At 39.8% G+C, this 15988-nt stretch overlaps 2 protein-coding genes across 3 annotated transcripts in view; both read left to right on the top strand.

The window, feature by feature from the left end:
* The first annotated feature begins 501 nt into the window (after positions 1-501).
* On the top strand, positions 502-12488 carry scn4bb (sodium channel, voltage-gated, type IV, beta b). Its single transcript, XM_067607748.1, has 6 exons — positions 502-874; positions 1182-1499; positions 5294-5457; positions 5539-5758; positions 7649-7778; positions 8003-12488. Exons 2-6 carry the CDS (start codon positions 1406-1408, stop codon positions 8097-8099), a joined length of 705 nt encoding a protein of 234 aa, XP_067463849.1. The 5' UTR covers positions 502-874; positions 1182-1405; the 3' UTR covers positions 8100-12488.
* A 2913-nt stretch (positions 12489-15401) lies between these two features.
* Positions 15402-15988, top strand: part of LOC137195413 (cell adhesion molecule DSCAML1-like) — a 53935-nt gene continuing 53348 nt past the window's right edge. Inside the window, exon 1 of one of the 2 annotated variants that reach the window (XM_067607751.1) lies at positions 15402-15825. In XM_067607751.1, coding sequence (XP_067463852.1) covers positions 15570-15825 — 256 coding nt within the window. In that variant the 5' untranslated portion in view covers positions 15402-15569. The remainder of the gene's footprint in view (positions 15826-15988) is intronic. The other variant, XM_067607749.1, reaches the window with a different exon arrangement.

Consider the following 15988-nt stretch of genomic DNA (forward strand, 5'->3'; position numbering starts at 1 on the left):
GGAGTCATAGAAAAACTTAACTCTGTCAAGGATAAGTGCACAGTGAAAGGAAAGAAAATGAAAGGTAAACAATCAGACATTTTAAATAATGGTAGTAGAATAGAGAATAAAAACTGTGCTGTTTTTCCCTCCCAGTTGTAATTCTGTAAGTTTTGATTCCGCATAGTTGTAAAAAAAACAATCAGCAAGCCATGACACAGAGACATTATTAGTGAAAGAAATCTATTTATGAATGGAGCTTTCCGATACGGTACTGTGTGTCTGGCTCGGCCCTGTGGCTGCATTACACAACCTCCTCCCCAACCTGCACTGCAGAACTTTTCTCTGATCTTCACAAACACTCTGACAAAAGTGCCTGAGTCTGCATACAGTACACGCCCTGAGTCAGGAGATGGGGAGGAGGGAGGGAGCAGAGAGAGGAGGGGTGAATGGGGGGGGGGGGTTGATGGAAGAGAGAAGGATAATAAGAGGGGTACAGGGGCAGGTGAGGGAGGGGAGACAGAGGGATGAGGGAGAGAGAGTTGGCACGCAAACAAAGAGGATGGGGGGAAAAGTTGTGAGATAACAGGAGGGACAAGCAGGGAGAGGAGTCAGCTTCATCGGGGCTCTGCTGTAGAGGAACGAGAGCAGCAGCTTTTCCTCCTGTCTGTCTGTCTTTTTACATTTCTGTCAGTCTCTCCCCTCCTCTCTAATTGTCTCTCATCCCGGCTGGCGCTGCAATGTGGCTGTCTCTGCAGTGAAAGTGCTGGCTAGCGGATTCTCCTTGAGTGAACCCTGACTGTGCGCAGTGAGTGCTTGCCGCTGTCCTGTCCACACTGACTCAGCTGTGCAGGCAGCCCGCCGGCCTCTGAGTGAACACCGGCTGCAGAAGCAGGTAGGCATGACAAAACTAGAACCGCACTTACCATCAAATCATGTTTCTTCTTTTAGCTTTACATTCAGGCAAAGTGTTGCAGTATTTGTATGTACATACACACATGTATGCAGGAAACATGCAAACACACACAACATCTGTAAAATGTAACTTTGTTTTTGTACCATCTGTGCTTTTATAGTAGCTCAATGTCCTATTTCAAGATTTCAGTTGATTAACTTTTTCCTAAACTATCCCTTCTCTCTCTGTCTTTCTCCTCCTCCTCCTCCTCCTCCTCCTCCTCCTCTGCCCTCTGTCTAACCTACAGTCTCCTCCAAAGGACTGCTGTGGGGGCTGGCAGGCAGGCTCACAACCTCCAGGACTGCTGTAGGTGCAAGATTGGGACGTGTCTCATTTGGGGACCAGACACCCAGGCAGCAGCATCCACATTGAGTCCTGGAGACCAAAGACTCTGAGCTGTGCTGAAGGATATTCTACTAGCTATCCCGAGCCTGGGCTGGATTCTGCAGCAGTAACTGTTTTGGCGTAGATATGGCTGCCATGGAGGTCCAGTGGGTTGGGGTCGAAGCCCCAAGGCCAGGCCCTCCGCACGTCGCTGTGGGCCTGATCTTCTCAATGCTGCTTGGTAATGTCTATCCCTCACTTTGGGTCACCTCTCTTTATTTTGCTGCGTGGTCATTATGCTACAGCTGATGTGCGCAGTTCTTCCTCCTCTCTCTTTGACAACCAAAAGCTTGTACCCAACATCAGTGTGTGTTTGAGTTGTTATGCAGAGCAAAGATGACGCTGTGGCTTTTTCAGATCTGACAGTGACCTTCATCTGCTTCTGACCTACGTACCCACGTGTTAGCAGCTTTGCATGTGTTGTTACACTACGTTTTTACAAAAGGATGTTGTTGTGGTGACTGGACTGGTTGGCTGCGTGAAAATATTGTGATTAGTATTTTTTTTCCTATGATGTTGTGTTTCAACTCATGAGCAAAATGTGCTTCTGGTTCTGCCTGGAAACACAAAAAGGACATGACTGTACTTCTCATAAAAACCTGGTACAGTTTGAAATACTGTACTGTGGCTGGTGGAGTTACAGATCCATAATGGTTTGGATTGGGATTGAATGTCCACAAAAGGATATGTCAGCAGAGTGAACTGGCCCTGTGATGGGAAAGCTTTGTCAGACTGTAGACACTTTAGACTAGGCCCTGCCATTCACACCATATTGTACTGGACCTGATGTGTATCTGCAGTAAAAGATCAGCAGAGTCACTTAGAGCAAAGTCTTAAGAGCCAGTAAACCATCTTTTATTCAGAAACTCTTGAGTCAAGACTGGAGAGAATGAAGATAGATTTGGCAGTGACTGTACAGTAACAGAATGTACTGAGATTACACATTGTTGTTGTAGGTTATGGTGTGGTGGATATACAGTATCAGATGTGGAAACTGAATTATGTTAGTCATAGGCTGTCAATTATTAAACAGGGCACTGCTAATGCAGGAAAGACTTTAGACTGATTAGTCATCTATTTTGCATGAGTAAAATGCATGTGTCAGTATATGTATTTCTTCATGACTTATACATTTCCTGGAATTTTCTAAACTGACTCATGGGTGTGGACCATCAGTGCAGCAATAGTGCAGTAAATATTTAGTTAAGTTGATCAAATGAATTCTTCTTTAAAATATTGCTCAACCCTTCCTGATATTTAAAAAATGTGTCCACATCACATTTAGATGTATTTACACACATTGTGTTATTCACAGAGCAAGAATAGCTATTTCTTGGTCACAGATATTTTGTTTATTTAAAATGAGCAAGAAGCATTTGACCACCTAACAAAAACTGCATGGCAGACTCAAGCAGCAGACGCAGGTGGCCAAGTACTGCAGCAAGAAAGACGCTACAGCAGTTGAGAAGCATCAAAGTTCATCAGATACCTAAACACATTATATTCTGGATAAACCGTCATATTTTCTTACTGTTCTACAATGCACTCTGATGTGGTTAAAAAAAACATATGCAAAGGCACCTCAATGTACATAACACTTTTTAAAGCAGTGGACAGAATGATCAGTTTTTGTAAACATGCTCATTTACTAATCAGGCTAAAATGGGTAAATACAAGTATTAAAGCTGATATATAAAAGACACAGATAGTGACTGTGCGCTTAAGCAGGTCTATATCTGTAAATAAAGCCATTCAGACTCAGACGTAACAATTCTTCTATAGACTAAAGCTGGTGACATCATGTCTCCAATATGAGCTGCTGAAATACTGATTGGGCAGTGCTCGCAAAGCAAACTTCTGCATTGAATTTTATTCCACTTTAAGAAACATCTTGTGTTGTTTCACAACTTTGACCTTTAGTGAGGTCAAATGATTTTATCCCTCCTTAAACCTAATATGAATTAAAATAAGCTGTTTGTTCTTTGTCAGTTGGATATATTAAATATAAAAAAATGGCACAGAGAGCATATTCTTGTGCATCAATGCAACATGTATTGCTCTAAAGTTGACATATGTAGGCTAAAAACTGGAGCACCACTGCTCTACTTTTATCTGAAACACCCAAGATTTTGCCTTGCAAAACAAACACAGGGACGATGAACAGTCAGCTACTGATTTAAAATGGTTTTGAAAAGTTTGTAATGCTTGAATGAGACAAAACACAACAGAGTTCAAGGTCCCTGAAAGAAGAAGAGATACTTTATCATGTATTTCTGCTTGTTTTGTTCTCGGTTGTAGTCTTGTCAGCAACTAAGAGTGATAGAAACAATGGAGAGCAGAGATTTTAAGAACACACAGTGTCACAAAGTGACACAAAGTGGAATTCAGAAATGATGAAAAGGGAGCATAGCAAAAAAAAAAGTGAAAAGCTGTATGTGATTGTGACACAGAATAATGTGCATCAGTAAAGAGACAGGAGGGGTGACGCTGTTACTCTCTCGTCATTGTTTCTATTCTACTGTTTTTGCAAGCTCACTGTGCTGCATTGGACCAGCTGTGGAAAAGATTGGAGGGAGTGAGTTTGTGAGATAACAAGAGTGAGATGACAATGAATCAATAACATTCTCACATACACTCTCCTTCACTGTGCTGTTCTTAGCAATGTTATTCCTATTTGCTGCAGTGGTGCTTGTCCAGCCATTGACCTTGACCACGTCATGAACAAAACGTGACACAGTGTGCATAAAACAGAGGGCAGAATCACAGGAATGTTAGAAAAAGATACAGTATAAAAAAAATGCAACAGAGGCTCCAGCATTCGTGGAGTATGTTAGAAGTGTTAACGTTTTTTCTGTGTGTCCTGTGCATCTGTGTGCTAGTCCTGCACAGCACCTTGTCAGCGTAGTTTACGCCTCACGCACTAGATGGAGGTATTAAGCACAAGGTAAGAAAGAGGGAGAGAGTAGAGACTGTATGTCTTTATTAAATGTGACCTTGACACACGCCTGGGCACAAAACTGAGCAGCTAAGTAGGACAGTAAATACCTGCTGCAGTATATCTAGAATTAATGAGGAACAAGGAAAAGACAAACACCCTTTTTTTTTTTTTTTTTTTTTAAAATGGTGGAACAAAATGGGAGGAAGCAAGATTTAATCACTGCGACTTCCTGATCTCCCTGGTTACATTTTTCCACAAGGAGCAGATCAGATTTCATCCTCCCTTATTTACAGTAATGTCTTAGTAAGGACTTTGTGGTGTCATGTTACTGAGGGTTTGACAAGCCAAGTGCCAGAAATAGACATGTATGTAAAATGTGAACCTGTGAAACGTGTTACCGTTCGCTGTGCATTGTGCACCACATTAAAGAGAAGTTGAAGTCTTTTATTTCCAGTGTTTCAGTGTGTATGAGACAGATTGACTGTCACTGTCCATGAACTTCTACTCATTCTCTTTGTTTATATGTAGCAGGACGAGCAGACCGCACTCAGTTTGTGACGTGACCACAAAATGAGTCCAAGGAGTTTGTGCATAAAGTGCAGTCAGTCTGAAGCTCTTCATTTTCATTTGCAGCTATATGGTGGGTGTTGTGAATATATTGGCTTATGAGGAAAACTAATCAGTAGTCAGTCATTCTTTTGTCAACACAATGAGAATTAAAGGTTGAGGTTACATGATTTATTGTTCCAGGGCACTGAAATGTATTTGCCAGGGCATGAACAGGACACACACATTAAGATAAATTCTGTTGCTTTGTCATCTAGCAATCTGGATACTGAACTTAAAGGAATAGTTTGACATTTTGTGGAATACCCTTATTTGCTTGCTTGCCGAGAGCTAGATGAGAAGACTGACACAGACTCACATCTCAGCAAGAGAGCAAATAAGCAAATTTCTCAAAATGTCAAACTGTCGCTCTAAAGCAGACCCCTGTGTGGTTTTACCTTGTTGCGTTTTCTATTCACCTTCCTCCTCAGGTTTGTGGTCTACTCAGGCCCTAGAGATGTCTGTCGGGAAGATTCCTTTCCTGGAGGCAGTGAATGGCAGCACAGTCATGTTGCCTTGCACGTACCTCAGCTGTATCGGCATCGATAACCTCTACTTCAACTGGCAGTTCAATGACAACGGCACCATGCAAAAGGTAAGAACCTCTTCTTGGGAGAAAGTTTTATGTTCAGGCTTCAGTAGTTTTGTATGATTGACAGCTTTCCGGTCCCATCAGGTGTGTGATTCAGTGATCGTATCGGAGGACTCGGTGCCAGATGTGAAAATATATCGAGAGCGGGTGGAGTTTGTGGGGAAGAACATTCAACACAATGTTTCCATCTTGCTGTGGAACATCACCTTTGAGGACGGAGGCCAGTACACGTGTTTTGGACGCAACCCCAAAGAAAAGGACAAGAACCACAGTGCTATCTTTGAACTCATTGTGGTGGACGAGTGTGAGTGGCCAAAGTCTTTGATGGTACTGTGTGGTGATTTATGTGAGGGAGGAGCCTGATTTACTTTCCTGTACTTATTACTACATATTAATGAGGATGTCAGGCAAACCCTGATTTGCTGTTCAGTAAGGGAGGTTTTGTGCAATAATAATCCTATTAGTTGTTTATTGCCCAATCTGACAACACTGCCCTACGGACATTTCTAGTTGAAGGTCCTCCTCCACTTAAAAATATATTTTTCTCTGTTATGTTATGTTTGAGCTTCACTGTGCAGAGTAATGTATGTGTAGAGTTTGACACAAGAAGACTGTTGTCACATTAAATCACAGCAAGTCTGGCAGCCAATCAAGGTCCAGTATACAACTTACACAAGTGTGATGTGGGAACTTAAAGCCTCCAGTGCACACTAAGAATTGACTTTACAGTGATGTAATGTCCCACCACAATTACTCTTTTGAAATGACTAGTATTTGCATATTCATAATCTGGATTTTTCAATGAGGGAGAAGGAGAAGATGTCATTTTAAGGATTTTTATATGTCCTAAAACACATCTGAAAGGGATCTTTAACTATATGCACTGACATATAATATAGTGTAAAAATCACAAATATGGGACAACTCATTGGAGCTTTCTTGATGCTCCCATAATATGCAAACTGAAGTGAAAATAAACAAGAAAGTATGTTGAAGAAAAACAGAAAACTAGGTCACATATACAAGGACAGTCCTGCTGAAGACATTTTAAGTCTTACAGAAGTCCTACAGCAGGAAAATAAATCCTGAGGCGACAGTAAAAGATAAAATAGATAATATGGAATGAATTCTTGACACATTTATTACTCATTTTAATTTGTGTATTTTGTTCATTTATTCAGTAAGTTATTTTCTAATAACTCAGGTTTTGTCTTCACACACACTCACTTCTTGAAAACACATTAAACCAAAATTAGTGTCACCTCAGAATTGGAATGACATCACAATTTCTAGTGGCAACTGTGGACATGAGCAAAAAAAAGTTCACAATAAAAATAATTCATCACCCACATCTGGGTTTTTCTCTCAGAACATTTGATTTACAGATACTGTAGGTAACTGACAGGGTATAAAAAATCAGCAAATATCACTAAAATGGTGCCACCAGTATAGCTTTAAAAGACTAAAAGGACCAAAGTTCCCAATGTGGTCCACTTCAGCTCTAATCTCATGTGGAGGTATCAATATGTTTTGGTTGTAATATGCGGCACAAAAAGCAGCTCTGGCTCATCTGCTACATAACATTGTGATTTATTAATGCTTCTTTTGAAATAGATATGTAAATATGTCATTTTTCCCCATCATTATTCCTCTCTTGTTAAAAAATAGGTTCCATTTCTCAAATCTGTCCAGTCAGGAGCCCAAATGAACATTGAAACAGGTTTTGCTCGCTGTAATCGTTCCTCCTGTTCATACTGACCATTAGAAGATCCCTTCAAAATGCTCTTACAATGTAAGTGATGGGAGCCAAAATCCACAGCCCTCGTTTTGAGGAAAAAATGTATTTAAATGTTTTTTGTGAAGATAATGTGAGGCCTCAGTCGTCTGACTTAGTCAAATAAAGTGGATATCTTCCACAGTCACAGTCTTTTTAGTGAAAAAAATCCCTCTGTGTGTCTCAACAGGCAATGTTTTCCTATGAACCTGCAGTGGATGGATCGTAACACTTGATGACTTGATTTGGCTAATTTGGATAGGACTGTTGAATTTGTCCTCCATTACTTACATTGAAAGTGTGTTATGAAGAGATCTTCTATATGAGCAGGAGGAATAATTACAGAAAAACATGTGTCAATGTTCATTTGGGTACCTGACTGACTTGAAAAATTGTGAACCTGTCCATTAATGTCTGCAGTGCGGGTGGTGGACAACACACTGACCATCATCATAGCCTCAGCTGTAGGTGGAGGCATCGCGTTGTTGATGGGCTTCATGTTGCTCAAGAACTTCACTCTCTTTGTTCTTTCTAAGATTGAGGAGAAAAAGTGAGTTTTTCCAACCACCTGGATATTTATCAGCAATGCAACCTTTTCATACTGTTTCATCAGAGTACATTGTACATTGTTGGTGATTGGCAGCATGTTCGGATAGCTCAGATATTGTACACAAGTAGAAGTAGATAATAAATGAAGCAAGCTCGAGATGTTTCTTTGTGTTGCTGTGTATCTTAATCTGTCTTCTTCTCTTTTCCCTCCCTACCCCACTGCAGTAAGGAGTGCCTTGTAACTTCATCAGGGATCGACAACACAGAAAATGGCCTCTCAGGATCCAAAGCTGATTCAAAACCAACACCAAAAAAGAAATGAGAAAGTGCATGTATATGAGTACTCATATTTATATACCTTCTTTGCATATATTTGTATATGCGCATATGTTTGCACACACGCAACTTCATTATGTTCAAGTTGGGATTTTAAACATTATGCCTGGCTGTGGCCATCAAAGCGGAATATACAGTATATGCTCATGTGCACACAATGCTACCACACATGCACAGGAGAGTAACAGTGCAGGTGATATACAACTAAAGAATGTGCAAACCACAAGTGCACATAATTTAGTAAAATACATTGAAAAAATGGTGGCACCTACCAGAGACACTTCAGCTTTATTTTTTCCCCCTCTTTTTACATATCTACCTCCTCTGCCCACATTGCTCAGAACATTACCTGAAAGGACACATTGAAGGTGTTATCTTTGATTTGTTTGTGTCAGTGTTTTGAGGAGAATGCAGAATAGGCCCTGATAACAGTTTAACAAGTTAAACCAGCGTGAAGTTCGGACTTTTAGTTGCCAAATGAATTTTAATGAAATGTGGTCTGATTGCACACAGAGCATGATTATCAAATCCAATAAGTCCTATACCTCTGTGGGAAAAACCTTCGAGAGAAGACACAACACAACAACATAAAGTCTTTACTTATTGTTAGAGGTTTCATTCATGATAGATTCTGTTTCTAAAGGCTCTGAACACTACAAACATAATGAGTTTGGATCTATTGATGGATGAACTTTACCAAGCAAGTTAACCAATTTTTGAATGCTCAACTGTCCTTTTCTTTGGTTTTCTTTGGTTTTATGTTTGTAATTTGACTATTTGTAATTACTCTAAATGCCTCACAGAGCACCCAAGAAGGAACAGTAATGCATTTCAGGACAGAAAAGTTGTGTCGACACAATGGTCTCGTGTGTTTACAGTGATTATGCAGTGAGTATAAGCTCAGTGAAAGCATACTTCTTATGATCTGTAAGCAGTGTCTCTGGTAGATTGCTTCTTTTTGAACTCTTAAGATTAAAACCAAATTATGTGCACATTGCATGTTTTAATTTGTGTGTACAAGTTGTTCGAGTGTGTGGGTTAATCACCAAAATGTGTTAAACAGTTGTATGTCATTTTGCACAGTGATGCACTGCTTTGAGTACTATATTGTGGCTTCAAAGTGCTTTGAACAGTTGTGCACTGTTTAAAGTACTTTGTAGCCATGGTATATACATAATTGTCTGTGGCTACAGCCAGACTACATATAAAAAATGAATATTTGACTGTTTTTCATTTGGAGTCAAAACAAAATAAATATGCTTGAGACAGGAAATAATGTAATGTAGTTACAGCTGGGTTGAATCCTTCTTTAACTAACACCAAATGCACAGTAGCCCTTCTTTATAATAGCCCACTAAATCAAAATCAAAATTTGGTTTTGATTTTACAGTGTTCAACTTGTGGCTACCTTCCACAAAACACCTGAAGCATGTTGTCTGATTTATTCAGACAAGTGTAATAAAACAAGGGATGATTTAAGTAGTACTAACACAAACAGTATTGACAGAATATTATAGGATTCAGCCCAGCTCTTCATCCTGTACCTTCTCTTTGCTTGATATGAAACACAGGTGCCTGTTAGTGCTTCTATGCTCCTCTGTCAGCGAGGACAACTACATATTGCAAAACAGTTTATAAGACTCAGCAAACAGTAATAATACAACACGCTTCTGAACTGAAATGATAGACAATCCCCAAACAAACCCCCCACCCCCTAGAAAAATGAATGACCCTCCGATGATGCTGCTTTTAAGACAAATAACCAATGCATTTTAAGCATGTGCAACGTGGACCAGATTTTAGACACAATGCTTGAAAACAGTAAACTTTTTGGTAAAAAAACACACACACACTTAAAAAAAACATGTTCTAATATACTAACATTGGTAGCATCAGCTCTGAGGTTAAATGTAAATCCCATTTTATGCCATGCTCTTCATTGTGCTAACCCAGGCTAAGGCTAAGCACTGTTTGGTGATGTGACCCTGGATACTATTTGCCTGGATTAGACACAACATATTCCCTTTGCTTAGTATGTGCCCCCTCATGGAAATGGTTCATTTCTTCTGGATACTGATAAACATTCATTCAGTCAGTGTTTTACTCTTTGCAATAAATAATTTTTACCAGATGCACTGCTGTGATAAAGCCCTGCCCATGGGTACAGTAAATGCCCCATAAATTCATAGTTGAAATGATCATGGGATCAGGTCTCAGATAGCAGGCTGAGTAGGGGGGCTGTAGTTCAAGTAAATACCCTGCTCAAGCTGGAAATAAGACTAGTGATGCTCTTTGTGTCACCCACTGACTGTACCAAACAGGGATGATTCCTAAAAGTCCTCTGAGCATCACATCAGGAGGTGATTGTATCTGCATCAAACTCAAACAGCAAAATACAATTTCAGCTGCTGTTGCACATTCAAGACACTGAATGTCAGGTTTTTTAAAAAATACCTCTGGAGCGTGGGACAAACGTGTGCTTAAACACTGTGTCAGGTCAGATATAAGCGTGCCTCCCCAGTCGCAACATGTGTTAAATGAACGTACTGTATAGTGAGGCGTGTTTTCTGGTGGTTTCCTGAAACTCACTGTTATGTTAATAATAATGTGCCTCCAGTCTTTAATCACTGGCTCGAAGCAATATTATAAAGGGTGTGTGTTGGGCACTTTAAAAAGATGTATATTTTTGTGTATGTAATAGTCCAAATCAGTGTTGGTTTGTCACATTGTTCACCCAAGTGAGACGAGAAGAAACCAAACAGCATATGTGAGGAAATAGTCAGGTGCTAACACTGTTTAAGGTCTTGTGACATGACATCATTAGTTACTCAATGTGATGTATTTCTTGATGATTTGATGGGACTGGCAGAAAGTAAGAAGAATTGCTGAAAAATTTGTGACGACTCTGTCCCATTTCATGGGATCTTTGAGAAAGATATTGCAGGTACACCAGTGGTGGAAGAATATTCAGTATTCAGATCATTTATTTAAGTAAAACTACTAATACTTTGTTACTAAAAATCCTTCATTCAAAATCCTACTAAAGAAAAGATACAAAATGTACTTTAAAGTTTAGAGGTAAAAGTAGTAGTTTTGCCCCCTGTTTAGTAGTGTGCCCCCTGTGACTGATATATTGTAGAGCTCGTTTTAACCACTTTATATACAGTTAGTTTAATCCAGTGGTTCCCAACCTATGGGTTGGGTCCCCTCCAAAGGGTCACAAGATAAATCTGGGCTATCGTGCAATGATTAATGGGGTAGAAAAAAATGTCTTACTTTTTTGGACTTTTCTCTCATCCTTGCTGTTTTTTTGAATGAAATATTGGATAATTTGACTTCTTTGGGCCTCTAAAAATAAATGAAACAATGTGTGAAGTTAAAAAACATGAGGTCTCATCTAGACACTGCTTTTTCATAAGGGGTCATAAATCCAAAAGGTTGGGATCCACTGTCATCTTTAAAAATGCAACTCTAGCTGTATACAATATATGAAATGTAGTGGAGTAAAAGTATAGTAGTATAAGTAATAGAAACACTAAATTAAAGTACAAGTATGTCTAAACTGTATTTAAGCACTTGAGTAAATCCACTTAAATTCCACCACTGAAGTACATGAGGTGCAAGAAATATTATGGACGACATACTGTACATTTGTTATATGTGTGGTTACCATGTTCTTGTTTGCCTTAAAAGCGGAAACTCCACCCTCAAGCAGGTTTATGAATACAGTTGTCAAGAAATAAGATCTTTAAGAACTTTTGGCCTGTTGCTGTTACTTGGAAACATGAAGACAAACTTTTGCAGGGATCATGAAATCAAATAATTAAATTCTGTCGAAGAGTGTGTTTTCAATCAGTTGTTGTATATTTAGACTCGAGGAGTGTGATTTGTTTGAATACAGTCTCACTGAATCAATGAATTGAGGAAACAAAACTTCTGATTCAATGTTGAGATTGTGTCGGTGAGGGCCTTATGATGACGACCGACTCTATGCAAATCACAGCAGAAGTTGATACTCTGACAGTGACAGTTTGTCACACTGCACCACTAAGTTACTGTGACAAATACTGCAAGCAATACAACTGCGGGAGATGTCCTGGATCAGGGAAGTCAGGATGATGGGATGCAGGGTGAATGGGGAACATCCAGAGAGGAGCATCAAGTGGACTGGAGCCCCTGTACTCGATCAGACCCTGAAGAGCAAATAGACTCACCAAGTCATACTCCACCGCTGCTCTCTGCACATAAATATACAGCTACAACGCTCTGGCTCGCCCTCAAATGATGTCCCTATTTTTAACCTCTCATCCGTGCATATCAGCTCTTGATCTGTTTATTATAGAAACATGAAATCTAATAAAAGTTTGGAACAAAATCTGTCTTGTTATGCTGTTTGTCAGCACTACTTCTTGTTGCTCTGAGGTACAGTGACTACATTTCTTGCTGAAAAATGTTCACTTTAAATAGGGTGCTCCACCAATTTGACAGTTTACTAGTCATGGGTAGGTAATACTAGTCAGAATGTGGAAACAGTAGTATAATGTCAACTTTGAGAACTTGGAGACTACAGGGAGGGTCAAATGAGAGACTCTATCATGTTGCATTATGGGGAATGTAGGATCCAGTGTTTATGCATACTTTTGATCATTCTTTTTTTAATCTGTCTCTCACAACTCCATCAACATTGTTATATATGTTCATTAATGTATCAATCTATCAATAATTTTGTCATCCTATTTTCCCATACTGTAATTTTAATCTTGGTCTATTCTAAACACACATCTATTGTAGGTTTGTCTGTCCTGGAGGAGGGGTCACTCCTCTGTTCCTCTTCCTGAGGTTTTTTCCATTTTTTCCCCTTTTAAGGGGTTTTCTGAGGAGTTTTTCCTTATTCAAATAGAGAGTCTAAGAATAGAAGATGCTGTATGCTGCTACAAATTGTAAAGCCCCCTGAGTAAAGCTTGTTATTTGTGATATTGGGCTGTATGAATAAAAATTGAAGGGCAAAATGAAATCGCTCTAAAGTGCCCATTTGATCCCTACAGCAGCACAGTGGAAAGATAGGGAGATAAACCATCATCTGCTTGCTAATAAATGAATATTAAAAGCAAATTACTGATCTTATTTTCATTTTCTTTCCATGAACTATAACATCACACTCCATCTCTCTGATATTTTGAGTGGTGGGGGAATGATTAGGAGTCTGTGATCATATTACTGGGTGAAAGTTTTTTGTACACCCATCGGCAATACATGAATAATCAAATAAAATCTGCTGTGTTCAACCATGCAAAAGTAAAGGGATTTTAAAGGAATATGCAAAAATAAAATCTTACATGGTGCATTTGGGGGCTTGATATTGCATCTATCTAATATTATGTATCAAACTGCCTGTTGTGTTTGTTACAGGTACTTTTCTTCAATGTGCTCTGCACTCTGTTGTGCCGACTTTGCTCACTAGATGTCACTTTCTTTACAGAACAAGCAAAGTTTATTTATGTGGCACCTTCCACAGACACCAGTCACAAAGTGCTTTGCAGTCAAAGAAATAAGATGACATACAATCAAATCAAAATAAATAAAAACAAAGACACCAGATGAAATATACAAGGAGAACAGACATAAGAGACAAATGATGACATAGAATACCACATGCTACCCAAATACCTGTCTGAACAGATGGTTTTTAGCTGATTTTTAAAGAGTCCACAGTATCCTTTATGGTTGCTATGAGACAATGCATCATATATTGTAAGCTTTATGCAACTGCATTAAAATGAATGAATGAATGAACATTGTTATGTCAACATTTTTATTATGAGTTCAATTTCTTCAAATAAGATTGTTCTACAGCAAAGCTATCCTTATCTTGTTTTCTTATGTAATCTACTGAAGCTGCTTGAAAAATTAGTACAATAAAGTGCCACTTGGTAAATAAAATCACATCTGCATGGGCATAAAATGTTAAATCACTGTGCAGAAACTTGCTTGTGTAAACTGAACCAGCAGATGTCAGCAGAGAGCTGCATGTGGAGTCAGAGGCTTGATCCTCCGGTCAGATCTCAGCGGCCGCTGCAGGCAGCAGTGCTGGAGACGAGCTGCTGCTGACCTTTTCCTGAAGTTGTTTAAGTTCAAATACAACAACATTTTCAATGAGTGACCCTCAGATGAATACACATATCTAGAATTCTGCCAGTTTTATTGATTGCTATTGATGCTTATATGGGAAAATGTTTACTTTCATACAATTCTGAGCCTATTTCAAGCTGGTATTTAGGTTCAAAATTAAAGCAGTAGAACAGTTTAATGTATATTTAATTAATTACATAAATCCACAATAAATCACACAACTCTGGTGTTCATTGTATCATTTCTGACAGCGGTCTCTCCCTTGCAAAAGTATCTGATCTGTCCACATACTTGCCGGCCTCAGGGCCTGTTGTGTGGAGTGGTAATATGTCTGAGGTCTATACATGTCTGTATTTAAATGTTAAAACAACTTATTGCTACACTTAATAGCCTAATAATACTTAATCATTTTTCCTGAAGACGCACCAGTGGCATTCTGTTTTCTCTGATTGTGCAGGCTCTCCTCTGCAAATTTAACTTACCAATCAGTCAACCTTTAACTCAGAATTACACTGAATTAACTTTAATGTCTTCTTATAATAATTTCAATTGTTCAACCTTTCTGCGACCGGAGATTTGTGCAGGACAGTTGGATCTGAAGCGTCTGTTGCAGCAGAGGGTCACTTTCCAGATCCGCCACCGGCATCCACAGTCACTTTAAATATTCGATGAACTGGGAGTGTCCTGCCTGCCACTTACAGTCCTCCATTAATTTATGCTTATGCAGTGGAGCTTTTCACATCTGGCGCAGCAGAGAGCAGAGTGAATGAGGGGAAATAGCCGCTTGGAAAGTTGCTCAATATTCTTTTAAGGGTTCACTGAAACCTTTTATAATTAGGTGTTATTTACCTGCTGTGTTTTGTGCCTGCTGTGTGGAAAGTGTCGTGCCCCACACCCCGCTACTCTCTTTCTCTCTCCTCCTCTCTATCCGCAGTGCATTTCTGTGCGCAAATGTCTACGCACGTTTCATGGCTCCGAAAGACAAAGAAAAAACAGTTGTACTCTGTGGTGTAGCTCCACGTCCCTGTGATTAATGCCCAAACTCAAGAGGAAAAGACATGTATACATTTTTTAGAGTCTTCACGACAGCCTGAGCGGCTTTTGTAGGTCTATATTGCGCAAAGAAACGCGGTCATCTGGGGCGCACAGGTGGGTGCGCTCTCCAAGGTGCCAAGAGATCTGTCTGCGCAGTTCCACCGCTCACACAAACTGGCAATTTGGACACAAATGGACCAAAATCCCACTGTTCAGCTCATATCAACCCTCTGCTTTGCTGTGACCCATCGTTCCGCGGTGTTTGATTAGTGTATAGGGAGGATGGATTTGTATGCACGGTAGTCTTGGGAAGAGAGGAGGGGACATGGGCGGGGCTGAGGCTCCTCTCATTTCCCCTCCATGCTTAGCGGGGCAGCAGGGCTGGAGAGACCTCCGGGGAGCACAGTCGCCAGTCCAGCACGGAGACCCACCTGGCCAAAAAACCGCGCCTCACACTTGCCAGGATTGCCAAATATTCCTGAAAAATATACCTGCTATTTATGGCATGTGGCTTGTAACTTTACTCCTGCTGTACTCTCTCCAAGAAGGTAAGAGGAAAAAAGGCTTTGAATATGACACCCTGTACACTGTGTGCTTGAGTCTTACTGTTTTTAAGTTGAATGAAAAGTGATAATTAATCGAAGCTGATACTAATTTGTCGCTGTGAATGATAAGGGTGGCTTGTGCTTTGATGTATCACCGCATGCCTTG

Source organism: Thunnus thynnus, chromosome 13 (assembly GCF_963924715.1).
Source record: "Thunnus thynnus chromosome 13, fThuThy2.1, whole genome shotgun sequence".
Lineage (NCBI taxonomy): Eukaryota > Metazoa > Chordata > Actinopteri > Scombriformes > Scombridae > Thunnus > Thunnus thynnus.